Below are 13,832 nucleotides of genomic sequence, written 5' to 3' on the forward strand. Positions count from 1 at the left end.
CGCTCCCGGGCCCCGTGACCTCCTGCTCCTTCCACGCCGGCATCAAGTTGGTTGTGCCTTCCCCCCCAGCAAGAGAGAGAGCCAACTCGACCTTTGAGCACATTCAAACTTATTTCTCTCCACCAAGATCGGTTCTCCAAGAGACCGCCATCACATACACAACAGACTCGGAGATTTTCGAAGCTTCCACGCGATACAGCGATTCGCAACGCCCTGCTCTGCAACCATCCAACAACAGCAGCAGCAAGGTCTGTCCGGTTACAGACTGTGCAACCTCCATTCGTTGTCCCAACGTCCACCCTGCAGCAGGCCGGTTCGAGCATCGCTACAGCGCGTCGACAACGACACAGCGCGCGCTCTTTTATTTTTTTTTTAAATCGTCAGACCAGTCCATACCTATTTACTATTTTACTAGCTCGCAGCCAAATCGCATCCTGGCTTCCCCACCGCGGCTGCTGCGAGTGCGCTCACTGGCGCGCCCGTGATTTCACTATTTCCCCATTGGGCTATCTGCAGCTGCCTTGATTCTGCACGCTGCATTTCGCGCTCGAGTATCGTCAAGCTAGTCCGCGCTTCTCGTTCGCTACCACGCTGGAACATCGCGCGCCCATCTTTTTTGTCCCCATCCCCAATCAGTCATCGTCGCTCCTTGCTGCAACTGCACTCGGCAACCGACCAACTAGTAACGACGCGCTCTCTCTCTCTGTGCTGCAAGTCATTCCAACCACCCCTCCTCCCAAAGACCGCCCGCCGCCCCTCCCAACTCATCACTCCCTCTCGCGCTGCGCTGCGAGGTCATTGTTGGGACGTCTGCGCTTGTCTGACTATCTCCCGTTGACATCCTCCCTCTCTTGACCGGTCTTTTCTGTCTTTCTCGCACCTCCCGCCAGTTGGATAATCCTCGGTCTGCAAATCATTTCTATTAGTCTTGCGACTAGCAAGCCTTCACAACTTCTTATGCACTCGCTTTAAAGCTGCGTTGGCGCGCCAGACCCAGAACTACTTAGCTGCGACTTACTACGCCTACTAAAGCCACTAACAACTAACCACCGCCTTTCTCACTTCCTCTCCCCACGTCTTTCGACTTTGGCCACCTCCCGGCTTCGTTGCCACCTTTTTTTCGACTGGACAGGTGTCGCATTTATTTTCTCACCAGATCGATAAATTAGAGAGAAGAAAAAGAAAAATAGATTATCACCAAAAAATTCACACGGTTCCGCGACAACAAAAGTATGCGCTAGAGCATCTGTTTCCAACCGCCACGGGCATCGCGCATTCTCGAGGACCGTCTCGGGATAGGTGCCAGAGGTCGCCCATGGCAAGATGATCGATGCCCAACATGCTTGTTCTCCACCACTCGGTCTGGAATTCACGATCCGTATGTCGATGCCTTTCTTAGAGCCTCTTCTTGTCTATTTTTTATTTTTCCTATTTTTCCTTGCGCGCATTCGTGCAAGTGCGATCCATTCATTTCTCTCCACTTGTGATCGTTGATATGGTTTTCTTTCTTCACTGCACGCCCAGGAAATTTTGCTAATACAGATCAATGTCTAATAGCATTGCCGCCTTCTCCGGCCGTCATTCCAACAACATGCGCTTTCTCATGTAACGAAAATCAAACAGCATGCTCCCTCCCGGAGCCGGTATTACCACCAGCGCCTGCCATGCACACCCCTTGTGACCCTGATCTAAAGCCCCAACAATCTCCGAGTGCAGGTGAGTCCAGTTTTGACAATCCAGAGGTGGAACCATCAGACCTCTGTGCCACTTCGGCTGTGCAAGGCTCCTTTAGCACTCTGGAAATCGAGCCTCCCGCGACTTTGGACCCCACGGTTTTTTTTGAGGAGTTTGCTTCCCAATACCGGCGCCGTCAGCAGGCTGAGGCCCAGAAACGCAATTTAGAACACCGCTTACTTGCCACCAAGGCCTCAATATGCCTATCATCCAGGCTTCTAAGGACAAGTGCCACCGTCCAGAAGGGACTAGTCGAAGCCTTCCGGCATGGAGACAAACCAGGCTTTATTTCAGTATACAATGCAATTTATGACATTCATGAAGCTTGTGAAGCTTCCTCTCGCCGCTCCTTACTTCCACAAGGCCCCTCGGAGGATCCCACCTCTTCTTTGCATCCGCAAAGAAATCGTTCCTCGGGTTTTATGCATCAACTCAGTCTCCAGTGTAGGAAGGACCTTCTAGAAATCTTGAATCTAGTCCGGACAGATTCGCAATTCCTTGTTGATCGCATCACTAGTCTATCGCCTACCCAGCTCTCGGCCTTGACTTCTACTGTTGTGTGTTCTGGCCATGACGACTTGTTTTTATCTCTTTCTTCTCGTTCCCGGAATTCCCCTTCTTTCGCCAAGCGTGCTGGCCCCAATTTCGCCCCCTTCAAGGACCATGCATTGACTTTTGAGCGTTCTGACCCTCTAGCTGCGCTTCTTTTTAATGTTTTTGCCGTGCCTTTGGACTGGGACCTTGGAGAATCGGAACTTCGCCGGGATGTCTGGTCTTCAACCTGCGCCAAACTTCTCTGTACCGGAGACTCGAAATATAATCCCTTTGTCGGCCATATTTTCTCATACTGGACCCTTTGCAGTGATTGGCAAGCCCGCCCCAAAATTGAACTATACCTCATGGACGTTCTCCAGAAGGGCGCATTTCTCCTGGAAAATATCGAAGGCCCTGTAGCAAATCCATATGGAGTTGAACCACCGGACCCTTTGAGAACCGATGCTGCCGAGGAGTTCTTTGAGACTGCTGTGCAGACCCTGTTTGAAGTCCTGGATGACTCCGATGCCGGTCTTCCTTCTGTTGCCCTGGAGTTTGGCGATGCTGTTCTGGCCAAATTGGCCGACATTGAGAGCAAGGACCGCTTTTTGGAGTATCTGTTCGTTCAATGGTATTTCGCCAAGTTCTTGTACAGCGCCTTGACATTCCCAGAGGTACTATTCCTGATTTTTCCTTTCTGATTGTTATATCTTACTTACGCCTTCATAGAGCCATGGATTGCTCCTTGACTTTCACCTTAGCAAGGAAGCTAGAGAGAAACTTTTAGCACAAATCGCTCTTCGAGCCCAATCTCAGATCTATCGGGTTCTCCATTCTGTGTAAGTGAAAAACCAGTTCCCGAGTGTTACAGTCCGGCGCTAACCAATTATAAGGCCACAATTTTCTACCGTCCATCCCAAGGTGAGGCAACATGTTGAAAACATACTCAAGACATTTGTGTTGGCCTCCCATATAGTCCCGGATACGGAATCTTACCCTTCTGGCGCTTCATCTCATCTGGATGGCGATATTCTTGGCTCCTCACGCTTCCTAATGCTATCTGCCGTGGATGTTGTTACCCTGTTGAATGCTGTGTTTCCAAAGTCTACTCAAAGCCACTCTAGCTCTCTTCCGTTCAACTCCCCCTATACGGCTTTGAACATTTCTCAAACTGGCGGTCCCAAGCGAGGAACTCTCCCTGCTCACTGGTCTGGAAGGATTGATACAGTCCTTGAGCAATCAACACAAAGTCCCGTTTCACAGCAATCCCCTCAGGTAGCTTCCTACAGTCGCAGTGCAGATTTAATTCGATTTGAATTATCGGACCTAGGAGACACTGATGACCGTCTTATCTTGGATAATCCTTCCATGGATGAATGGACCGCGCTGACCGTTTCAGAAGACAGCAAGTCATTGAATTGGGATCCTTTAAATACCAATGACTCCAACAGCATGTTTGATGGCGTATCTGAAGATGGCCACCGGTCTGTTACCATTCATCCGGAAGAGAACCATGAGGCACTCCAAATTGCCATTGTAAGGCTGGTCAATGAATCGGAAAAGATGAAGCAATCGGTCAGGGGCCGTGCCTCGGGTCTTCATCAAGGTCGCAGTCTGTCACTAAAGAGCAGGTTTGATAATGCGCGCTCCGCGTGCGAAAATCGATCGGACTTCCTCGGAGCTCACTACTGGTGGACCGCATCGTACCACCTAAGCCAAAGTCTCTCAAAACTTGCCAAGGCACCTCCGAATGATTCCTGGGTTCTCTCCCCCATGTTGAAGTCGTCCAGTGACTCATTCATCAAATGGACTACTGTGATTGACGATTGTGAAGAGAGTTTATTGACCTTGACTCCCATTGTCGCACAGCTGAAAGACTTTGCAAAGGAAAATCTGACGCGTATGACGAAACTCAGGAACAAGATGTGGTACATGACCGATGTCAAGAACTCGATGCGATACGAAGACGCCAAACATGTGGCCTTGGCCTTGAAGACCATGGTATACCCAAGCTTACACCGAGACCCCCCAACTGATTTCCGCTCTCGCCACGGGTCTCGCTATCTTCCTGGAGCGTTTTTGCAAAAGCCTGAGATGCATGTTATGAACGTGATGAAGGCCTCTAGTAGCCAGGGCGGCCCAAACAAGTTAAGTGACGAGCAGGTTGAGCTTACGCGAAAATGGATCAGCCATCATGGAATCGACAATTTCTGCCGTGGGGAAGAACGCATCCACCGATTCTGCTACGAGGTCAAGTCAAGCATCAATAAACTCGTTGGCGATACCATGGCAGAAACACCAGTTTTGTGGGCAAGCGAACTATTTCAAAAAGAGCGCGCAAAGTTTGAGGGCCCCAATAGCCGAAGCTTCCCTAGCATTGCTACTACGCCTAGTGCCCGACCTTCCAGTAATGGCAGTGATGGTGCATTGTTTACCACGTCATTCCCTAGTTTAGGTTCTCGCACCACAGAGTCTTTCCGGTCCCAAGACAGCTCGCCATTTATCCAAAAATTCTCCTACCAAACCCTATCCTCTGAGAAATGGAAGAGTACAAAGAATCTTGAAGTTGACACCATATCGTCATTGGGAGGATCCTCCACCAAGGCGGCGTCAACCTCGACAAATGACTCCTTCAGCACTTTCTGGTCACCAATGCAAACGCAGGCTCAGTCTGCTGCGAGCGCGTCCAGTTTCCAATCTAGACCACCATCGATGTTCAGTGAAGCGCCCACCCCGCGTCGTGCGGAACATGTCGTCCATGGCAAAACTGCTTTCCTAGACGAGCTTCGACAGACGCTGACCAGTCTCCTCCTAAGTGACTTGGGATCTCCGGTGTGGAGCTGCGGCAGCGAGACGGACGCGTGGTTTATGAACTTTTTAAACCAGAAGCGAGTCCAAGTACAGATGAACAAAGAGGCTAGACTTCAAAAATTCATCGCCGAATCTGAAAATAAAATCCACCGACGTACCGGCAGGCCGGTATTTGGTCGGAATTCGTTGCGGCATCGAAGAAGCCAGTCGGCAGACCCAATTCTGATCAATGATCAGATCTCGAATGATTCTTCGACCGAGTCAAATGCGCACTCGTCGACAGCACAGCCGCCTAGTTCGACTTTTGCTTACAAGGCTGCCTTTGCCCAGTTACTTGATGTCTTCTCTCGCAATGCAAATCCATATGTGAAACTAGAATCGTTACGCGACCTCCGAGCCTTGGTCGTTGCATCGTTGAACTCGGCTAATGAAATGCCGGCAGTGGCCAGCAGGGAGTCGAGAGGCCGCGATCTGAATACTGCTGAACGGCTCAAACTCAACAGGCATAGTTTTGCCGCAGATCTCACGCAGGAAGATGTTTTGCGAACTCCAACATCGCCAGTACCAGATTCTGTTGAACTTGAGTCTCACACCCCATACGATCTCCTCAGCACATCAGAAAGTCAGATTATCAAAACGATGAAACTCCTACTACGGGAGCTACAGCCAAAGACGCTGTTCCGCGATTTGCAATTTATATCGGCTTTTGTTCCTAGCGAGACATTGAACAAGACCGATAGTGGAACGGCGTTCCTGCAGTTCGGTCTAGCCGCACTATCGCTCAAGGACGATGTTTGTGCCAGTATGGTGGAATTGGCCGACAGGATTGTGTCCCAAGAACTTAACCGCCGCCATCCTCAGGCCTTTGATATTAGCCCTCGTCCACAAGATCCAATCGAAGATGCGGCAAGAATGTGGATTATCACCGCCAAGGAGGGCAATGCAGTAGCACAGCGCGAGCTTGGTATCTTGTATCTTACACACCCCGAAATTCTACCCCGGGTAACTTACCCTCTTACTTTACCGCGAGACACGTTCAAGGCCGAGATGATGTATCGGCGCGATAGGGACTCGAAATCGGACCCGCAAAGCATGTGCTTGGCTCTGCACTGGATGCAGCTGTCGGCTAACGGAGGGGACGAATTGGCTAGGAATCGTCTTCGTGAGCGCGAGGAGTTTGAGTCACTTGTTTGATTGTGTAGTTTCTGTTCTGATTCACCTTTTTTTTTATTTTCTATTGCTTTTTTGTTTCTAACTATACCCTATTTTTATCATTTGGTCAGCTTTTCTGGAACATGAAACTTCTTTTGTATGTGAAACATGGTGTAGCAAGGCGCTTCACTGGTGATAGCATATTATTTTTCTTTCCTACTTTGCATCATTCGAACATGCGGTGCACTTTTGAATCGGTCTTTCGCTTGGTTGGATTCCCTTCCTCTGTACTTTCCTCGGAGTTTGGAGACTTACTGTTCAAGAGGTGCATTCCAGGAGGCAGTCTGCTACTTTCGCTTGGATTTTATATTATTTTTTTTATTTAGTTCATTTATTATATTTGCTTCTTGTCTCGATTACGTTGGTTTGTGACCGATTATATACTACTATATACACTTGCAGCTGCTGGTTTTTGCCCGCTTGCTTGGCTTCAAGACAGCGTGTGATGGCTGACTCTTGATTTCAAATGTTCTTTTTGGACTGAGACTGAAATTTCCTCCTGGCCAAAAAGCACGATGGGTATTCTTGTTTCCATCTACATCTTTATCTCTGTCTTATGTAACGAGTTCTGTCTGTATTTATGTGGGTGGCTTAGAGCGTGATGTGTTCTGGATAATGCAGCATGGTGTTATATTGACAGTTCCTCTGTTTTAATAATAATCCGGCAAAAATTGCCAGGACTGGACTTGGAAGTATTAATTCTATCAATTAATGTCCTGAGACAGTAGTAGTGCATGCATGGGGCCAGTTGACGGCGCCCACGTCCCAAAGCGGCAAGGACGGAAAGCGCCGTTGCGTCATAGCAGCACATGCCACAAAACACGCCAGAACAGAGAACAGCCTCAGCTCAGCCTGGCTGTCCTGCCCAACTTTACTACTCACTTCCCGCGACAGACAAAACTTATGCGAAGATTATCCATCCCTCAGCAACTCGTCTCGACGCAGCTGAGCCCTTCCCTTTGTCGACTCCGTAAGTCCTCGACCGTCCTCCTCCTTACTCCACCCGTTGCTACGGACCGCATCCCACTTTCCGACCACCTGGGCAACGGCTTGTTGAAACGCGGATAATTTGCCCCAGCAACTGGAGCGGTTTCAATGTTTAACTCTTTTTTTAACCATCTTCAAGCTAACACTTATCCAAGGACACCCCGGCCTTTAGACTTGGAGATAGACACATTTCTAGCTGATCCTACCCCGCAGCACACTCCGGTCTTATCTGCCCAACATGACAGCCTCGCAGGATATCGCGCCACTCCATTCACACAGCTCGGAAGAGGTGCCTAAGCGGCCGAAAGGTTCTCTATTAAGCGCCCACATTCGAAAACGCAATCCCCACATGCATGCTAATAGAATGGGGAAATATTTAGGAATCCTAAAGAATTCATCCTCGTTCACTGCCACCGCCCCGCTGCTGGCAACGTCACCAGAAGCGTCCTCCGCTATATCGCCGCCAACTTTACCAGCAGATTCAGCCGAGAATAAAGATATCACTTTACAAAACACGCTGCAGAATGCCGGCCGCCGCTCGTCCAGCGCCCGACGCACTTCCGGTGCCGGAAGACGCCTGTCTGGAACCACGTTTAACGGCGACCAGAACAGCGATGACAGGTCGTCTCACCTGAAATGGGACGAGGCGAATCTATATCTCGCCGAGCAGGAAAAGACTGCAAAGATGAAGATTGACGAACCAAAGACGCCCTGGGCGCCTAGCTACGACCCGTCACAGGACGACCGCGACCAGATGCAAATAGAAGCGCAGGACCACACTCTGGACGTACATGATCTAGTCGTGGACGAACTGGACAAGAAATCAGACGGCGGTAGCCACCCAAAGAAATCCGTACAGGACAGCGAAATCCCAGACTTCGAACTGGGCGAACCAGAAGAAAACTTCCATGCTGCCGGCGGCCCATCGGCCGGTGAAAGCCGCATCATGCGCGAGCGCAGTCTCAGTCAAAACTCGAACCGTAGTGATAAGCATGTGGTTGTCGATAACAAGGAACTCAATCATGCCGATCATCTGATGACAACCGAGGAGTCGGAGGAAAAACACCGCGAGTTTGAGGAGCATCGTAAGAGGCATTACGAGATGAAGAATATCAAGGATTTGCTAGCGTAAACATCCCCTTCCTTCTCTCTTTTTCTCTCATTTCTTTCGTGCAGTCTGAAATGATACTTACCTGATTTTTTTTATAGTCACCCCGAGGAAGTAGACAATATGGACGATGATGACGACGAAAACGACACTGGAGTTCCTCCGATCCCACATCGCAAGCAGTAGAAAATAAACAGTGGGTTAGATGATTATTTTCGTGGAAAGACTCTCTTCTCTCCCCCCCTTTTTTTTTTCTGAAATTCTTTTGTTTTTCGGCAGCACTATTGTGATGTTACGTTTACAACGAACTATCGTTCATGTCTGGACAAACTATTTTTGTTTTCCTATTCGTGACCGAGGTGATAAGTTACAAGACATCGGGCGAGGTTCTTGGTGGATACCCCTGTACATTCCAGTAATAGCTTGTTAGGAACTTGCTTTCAATACAACTTGACATTCAAATATTTATAGCGTTAAACATCAATTGACGTTGGTGTATACATTTCATTGGCGTGTATGTATATATATACATGTATTTAACTAAATATGTAAATCTTCCAAAACAGCGTCATTGCATGCAGTAGGAGCGTTTACAGGATTGCACCTTGCTGTCCCACCCCCAGGCAACTTTGCTACATAGTCACTGCTATACCTCGCACTCATCCCAACAGCAGGCCAATCCGTACTAACAACATGCGCACCACTCGCCAGAGCTGCCTCGCGCATATCCGTTTCATTCCGCAGGAGCATCTGAATTGGCTCGTCGGCGCGACTCCGAATGAAATAACCCTTGGCCACCAAATCCTGGATCTCGCGCTTATTATCACCGGTCAATGGGTCATTCCGCTTGATAAAGGCGGCGTCGGGTTCGCCAGGTAGAGAGTTTGTGAATATCACCCTGCCTTCGAGATTCCCGCGTCCGCCGCTGCGGTACGGTTCTCGGATTTGGATTGGGTGTGTTGGTTCATTGTCCATGACGAAAAATACCTTGCCGCGGGAAGAAGACAAGGTAGGCCATCCGCCGCCATCGGCAGAGGAGAGGATGGCTTGTTCGAGGGTTAGATCCTGCTTGCCTGTGGCCTCTTGGGCCTGTTTGCGTATCTGGTCTGGTGTGATGAGCTCGTCGTCGTCAAAAACCGAGCGAATTTCTGCGTCGACAATGTCTAGCGTTTCCACCGTCCATTCCTCAGCCCGCACGCCTCCCTGGTCGATAACCCCCGTCTCGGTCATTTTAAATTCGAGCAGGATCGGAATCGGCACGTGCTGTCCTTTTTTACTACGTGACCATGTTTTCACTTCAGTCAGACAGTCGACCAGTGTGTGGCATATGGTTCCGACGTCTGCGTCTGCAATGTGCAGCACTTTTGTGCCGGGCTTTTGCATCGTCCGGTGCGGTAGGGCGTAGTGCAACTTGTCCGATTCAGACATGTTTGCAAGCCGTCGGATCAGCGGGTCAGCGTACAGGCTGCCCTTGGTGTCGACGTACAAATCAAACTCGAGACTGCGCACACTCTGGTGCTCGAGTTGGTCTGTGACTGAGGCGTGCGAGTAGAAATAGTCCTCGACGCGAGGGTCGACGCTGGCCATGAGAGATGGGAAAATGGCACGTTCGGACAGTGAGACCTCACGGTGGTAGCTGTTGTGTGTGCCAATGATTTGAAGGTTGTTCAAACGTAAATTCTTGTCTTGGTTACTTGATGATGATGAAGACGAGGAGGTTTGATCATGAGGAGTTGATGGTTGGACGATTTGAGAGATGGATGTTGGCGATAATGTTTGATTCAAAACAGAGACTGGCCTCGTCAGTGACTCGTTCTTTTCTTGAGGATATAGATGACCAACCTCCAATGACGAAGATGAGGATCGCGCAAAGCACGATTTCTCGTAACGTCAATGCCATGATGGATGCGATTACACTCAGGCCAAAAGTCAACAACCTCGGAAAACTGCACACCCTTCGAAGAAATTAAAAATTACAAATAAAACTACCGCATGTCAATGAGGCGAGATGGCTGAAATCAAGACATTCGATCAATTGATGTCGTTGGTTATTATTGTTGATGACGTTTGGAGATCTCAAGTCGAAGGTGGAGGGAAGCCACTGGGTGCATTCTGCGCCTGTCATTGGCCGGCATGTCGCTTTAGCCCGATTGGGGTTGATTCTCCATGAGAGCAGCGTTGAACATGTAATTGAGGAGTTTGTATATTTTTCTTATTTTATTGTGAATATCAAAAAGGGGAATTTATTATTAAAATGTATCTCATTCTTGTCCCTGGTAGTGGTGAATATATTATCGAATTTGCTAACATCTGTACTTGGACACTATACATGTATATTTAGACCGTGCAGTAAGTAGAGGTTGCAAATATTTATTAAAATAAATAAAAGACTACATGTAGTACAAAAGATTGCTTTTCCATATTCTTTGTGTCTATTAGTAGCTCTATTAGAATAACTGTAAACAAAGCACAGGGTGGCTCATTGATTGTCCCATTGATGTTTGCCATGTACAAACAACAATCACTTGCTGCACCTGCCTCACTGGTATTGAAATGAGCTCACAACCCACATGTTACACACATGTTACACACATGTAAACTCTTCCTTCTCTGACACCTCCGTTTGACCCTTCTGTGTGAAGGAAGCCTCCTGTGGCCCTGAAGATATTATGGATGTCTCCAACGCACCAGCTCGGGCTCAGTACGAAATTCCTGGGACAACAGACCTCCCTTCCAAGACGATTGTAAGCAAGCCACTCACAACTGCTTCAGACAGAAAATGCTAACCTGACCGTAACCAGGCAAAGAAGGCTGTTTGGATGACTGCCCACGGTATCCACGATGCCGACCACTTGATTTCCCTGCATCGTGAAAAAGCAAACATCCAGGCCTCTGGCTGGGACCAAGACGAAAAAGATATTGAAGCTGTTCATTTCGAAATAAAACAAACCCTCGGCGAAATGCGTCAGCACGTTCGACATCGCAAACGCGAGTACCTCTTCGCCCACGACGACCGCTGCTGGAAGACTGTTATTTCCCAATACATGGAAGCCATGACGAACAACAACACCGTGCGAACGCTCATTATGCGCAGTGCCGAGTGTCGCGCATGGCTGAAACTGCCCAGTCGAGATATTTTCCTTGACTCCGACGCAAATTGTCTCGCTATGCTCAACCCGATCGTGAGGGAGATATACCACCGCAAACTACACTATCTTCCCAGCGGCGCCCAGGACCAAGTTTTCAAATGGCTTCGAAATTGCGGGGAAGACGAATGCATCGACGGATTCTGGCTGAGCGAGAAATAGGGGGAAATAGGGACGGCAAACATGGTTTATGAAGCGGGAACTAGATTCAAGTTCTTATCTGATGGAGTATGGAATGAGGGGGATAAGGAAAACGATAGCACACATTCTGGAACATGCTTATATCAATGCCACATTCCACAGACTGCGCGTGGGACGAAGAGATCTTGATTGTCGTAGAATATAGGATGCCTCAGGTTGACCTGTCAGATGTGGGGCCGCGGACGATTCCGGACAAGTCAAACGGCCCGCCACGTGACCGGAAGGTGGCCCGGGCGGCGGTAAATTGCCAGCGCTGCCCCAAGCTCCTCACGCTAGCCTCTTTCGGGAAACACCAATACATTTTGTCATTGCAAGAAGCGACTAACAACTCGACGGTTTCTTAAGGCCGCCGTTCCCCCCCCTGACCCCTTCTTCGTCTCATCCTGCTCTGGCTCGCCCCTTCGCCTGTTCTACCGCCGTATCGCCGGAAAAAAAGAAGTATAAACACACTCTGACTTCGGGTGAGTTGTTTGGCCTTATCTTGTATTCGAGAGCCCCCACCTGCATTCCCTTTTGAGCAGATCGGCTCTGCTTGCATCTTTTTCATGTGAACATTCATCTGACTCGTCAAAGACTACCAGAAGCCCAAAATGTCTGCTGAGACTGCTACCGAACCCGTCCCTCAGGCTGCCCCCGAGACGGTCGAGAAGCCTTCAGAGCCTGCCCCTGCCCCTGCTCCCGCCGACGCTGAAGCCAAACCTGCTGAGCCAGAAAAGGAGACACCGGCCGATGTTGCTGCAGACAAAGACACGGAACCCGCCGAAAGTGCTCCCGATGTCCCAGCAAAGCCAGAGTACCTCACCAAGGTTCCTGGCCTCGAGAACTTCTTCAAAAGCCTTCCTGCCATTCTCGAGAAGACCGGCCACCCCGAGATGTGGGGAGTGACCCTGAAGGACTCCGACGATATCCCTACAGTGAACGTGCTGATCAAGTTCCTCCGTGCCAACGAAGGCAACGTCAAGCTTGCCGAAGAGCAACTCACCAAGGCTCTTTCGTGGAGAAAGGAGCTCAACCCCCTGGAATTGGCTCAGAATGCTAGCTTCAGCGCGAAGAAGTTTGGTGGACTAGGCTATATCACATCATACGTTGATCCCAGTTTCGGAAAGACCGTCTTCACGTGGAACATCTACGGTGCAGTCAAGAGCGCAAGTGATACATTCGGTGATGCTGACGAGTATGCCTCTTTCTTTCCATGGACGTATTGGCCTTTTGACTAATTGGTACACAGGTTCATCCGCTGGAGAACTGCACTGATGGAAAAGGGTGTTCAGGAGCTCGGCCTGGCTGATGCAACCGAGGTGGTTGACTATGCTGGCGAAGATCGCTATCAAATGGTGCAGGTTCACGACTACAAGGGCTTGTCCTTCCTTCGTCTGGATCCTAAGGTGAAAGCCGCCACTAAGAAGACGATTGATGTCTTCAGCACCGCCTACCCCGAACTGCTTCGCGAGAAATATTTTGTCAACGTCCCGGCCATCATGGGATGGGTGTATGGTGCCATCAAAGTGTTCCTCAGCAAGGCCACTGTTCGCAAGTTCCACCCCATCTCTAATGGTGCCAACCTTGGCCGCGAATTCTCATTTGTCGAGGATCTACCAAAATCATACGGAGGAAAGGGCGGCGAGCTTCAAGAGACTGCCCACACCATCCCTCTCGTGGACGACATTCCAGCTGACAAGCCCGAGGCCGCCAAGGAAGAAGCCGTCAAGGAAGATCCCGCCAAGGAGGAGCCTGCCAAGGAGGAACCTGCAAAAGAGGAGGCCCCCAAGGAAGAAGCTGTTGCTGCACCTGCGGTAGAGGCCGCCAAAGAGGAGCCGGCAAAGACCGAGGAGCCTGCCAAGGAAGAGCCCGTCAAAGAGGAGGCTGCCAAAGAGGAGGCTGCCAAAGAGGAGGCTGCCAAGGAAGAGCCCGCCAAAGAAGAGGCCGTCAAAGAAGAGGCTGCCCCTGCGGCCACCACCAAGTCTGCTGAAGAGCCCGCAAAGGCAGAAACTGCCCCTGCCGAGGCCACTCCAGCCGAGGAGGCAAAATAAATCGTTCTATATATTCCTACTGACCCACATTGAGATACCCGGTCCCCCAGCGTGCTTGGTTTGGTTGTT

General features: G+C 49.8%; 4 protein-coding genes across 4 annotated transcripts; 3 read left to right on the forward strand and 1 right to left on the reverse strand.

Moving 5' to 3' along the window:
* Positions 1 to 1,664: 1,664 nt before the first annotated feature.
* On the forward strand, positions 1,665 to 6,273 carry TRUGW13939_08362 (uncharacterized protein; the record flags this gene model as incomplete). Its single annotated transcript, XM_035491497.1, has 3 exons — positions 1,665 to 2,942; positions 2,998 to 3,107; positions 3,162 to 6,273. 3 exons carry the CDS (start codon positions 1,665 to 1,667, stop codon positions 6,271 to 6,273), a joined length of 4,500 nt encoding a protein of 1,499 aa, XP_035347390.1.
* Positions 6,274 to 7,516: 1,243 nt separating this feature from the next.
* On the forward strand, positions 7,517 to 8,572 carry TRUGW13939_08363 (uncharacterized protein; the record flags this gene model as incomplete). The annotated part of the gene is made up of 3 exons (XM_035491498.1): positions 7,517 to 7,586; positions 7,659 to 8,406; positions 8,488 to 8,572. 3 exons carry the CDS (start codon positions 7,517 to 7,519, stop codon positions 8,570 to 8,572), a joined length of 903 nt encoding a protein of 300 aa, XP_035347391.1.
* A 354-nt stretch (positions 8,573 to 8,926) lies between these two features.
* TRUGW13939_08364 (uncharacterized protein) lies at positions 8,927 to 10,286 on the reverse strand (the record flags this gene model as incomplete). Its single annotated transcript, XM_035491499.1, has 2 exons — positions 8,927 to 10,179; positions 10,229 to 10,286. The coding sequence occupies 2 exons, from the start codon at positions 10,284 to 10,286 to the stop codon at positions 8,927 to 8,929; spliced, it is 1,311 nt and encodes a 436-aa protein (XP_035347392.1).
* Positions 10,287 to 11,055: 769 nt separating this feature from the next.
* Positions 11,056 to 13,763, forward strand: TRUGW13939_08365 (uncharacterized protein; the record flags this gene model as incomplete). Its single annotated transcript, XM_035491500.1, has 4 exons — positions 11,056 to 11,130; positions 11,188 to 11,625; positions 12,315 to 12,907; positions 12,962 to 13,763. 4 exons carry the CDS (start codon positions 11,056 to 11,058, stop codon positions 13,761 to 13,763), a joined length of 1,908 nt encoding a protein of 635 aa, XP_035347393.1.
* Positions 13,764 to 13,832: the final 69 nt, after the last annotated feature.

Source organism: Talaromyces rugulosus, chromosome IV (assembly GCF_013368755.1).
Source record: "Talaromyces rugulosus chromosome IV, complete sequence".
In the NCBI taxonomy this organism is placed as follows: domain Eukaryota; kingdom Fungi; phylum Ascomycota; class Eurotiomycetes; order Eurotiales; family Trichocomaceae; genus Talaromyces; species Talaromyces rugulosus.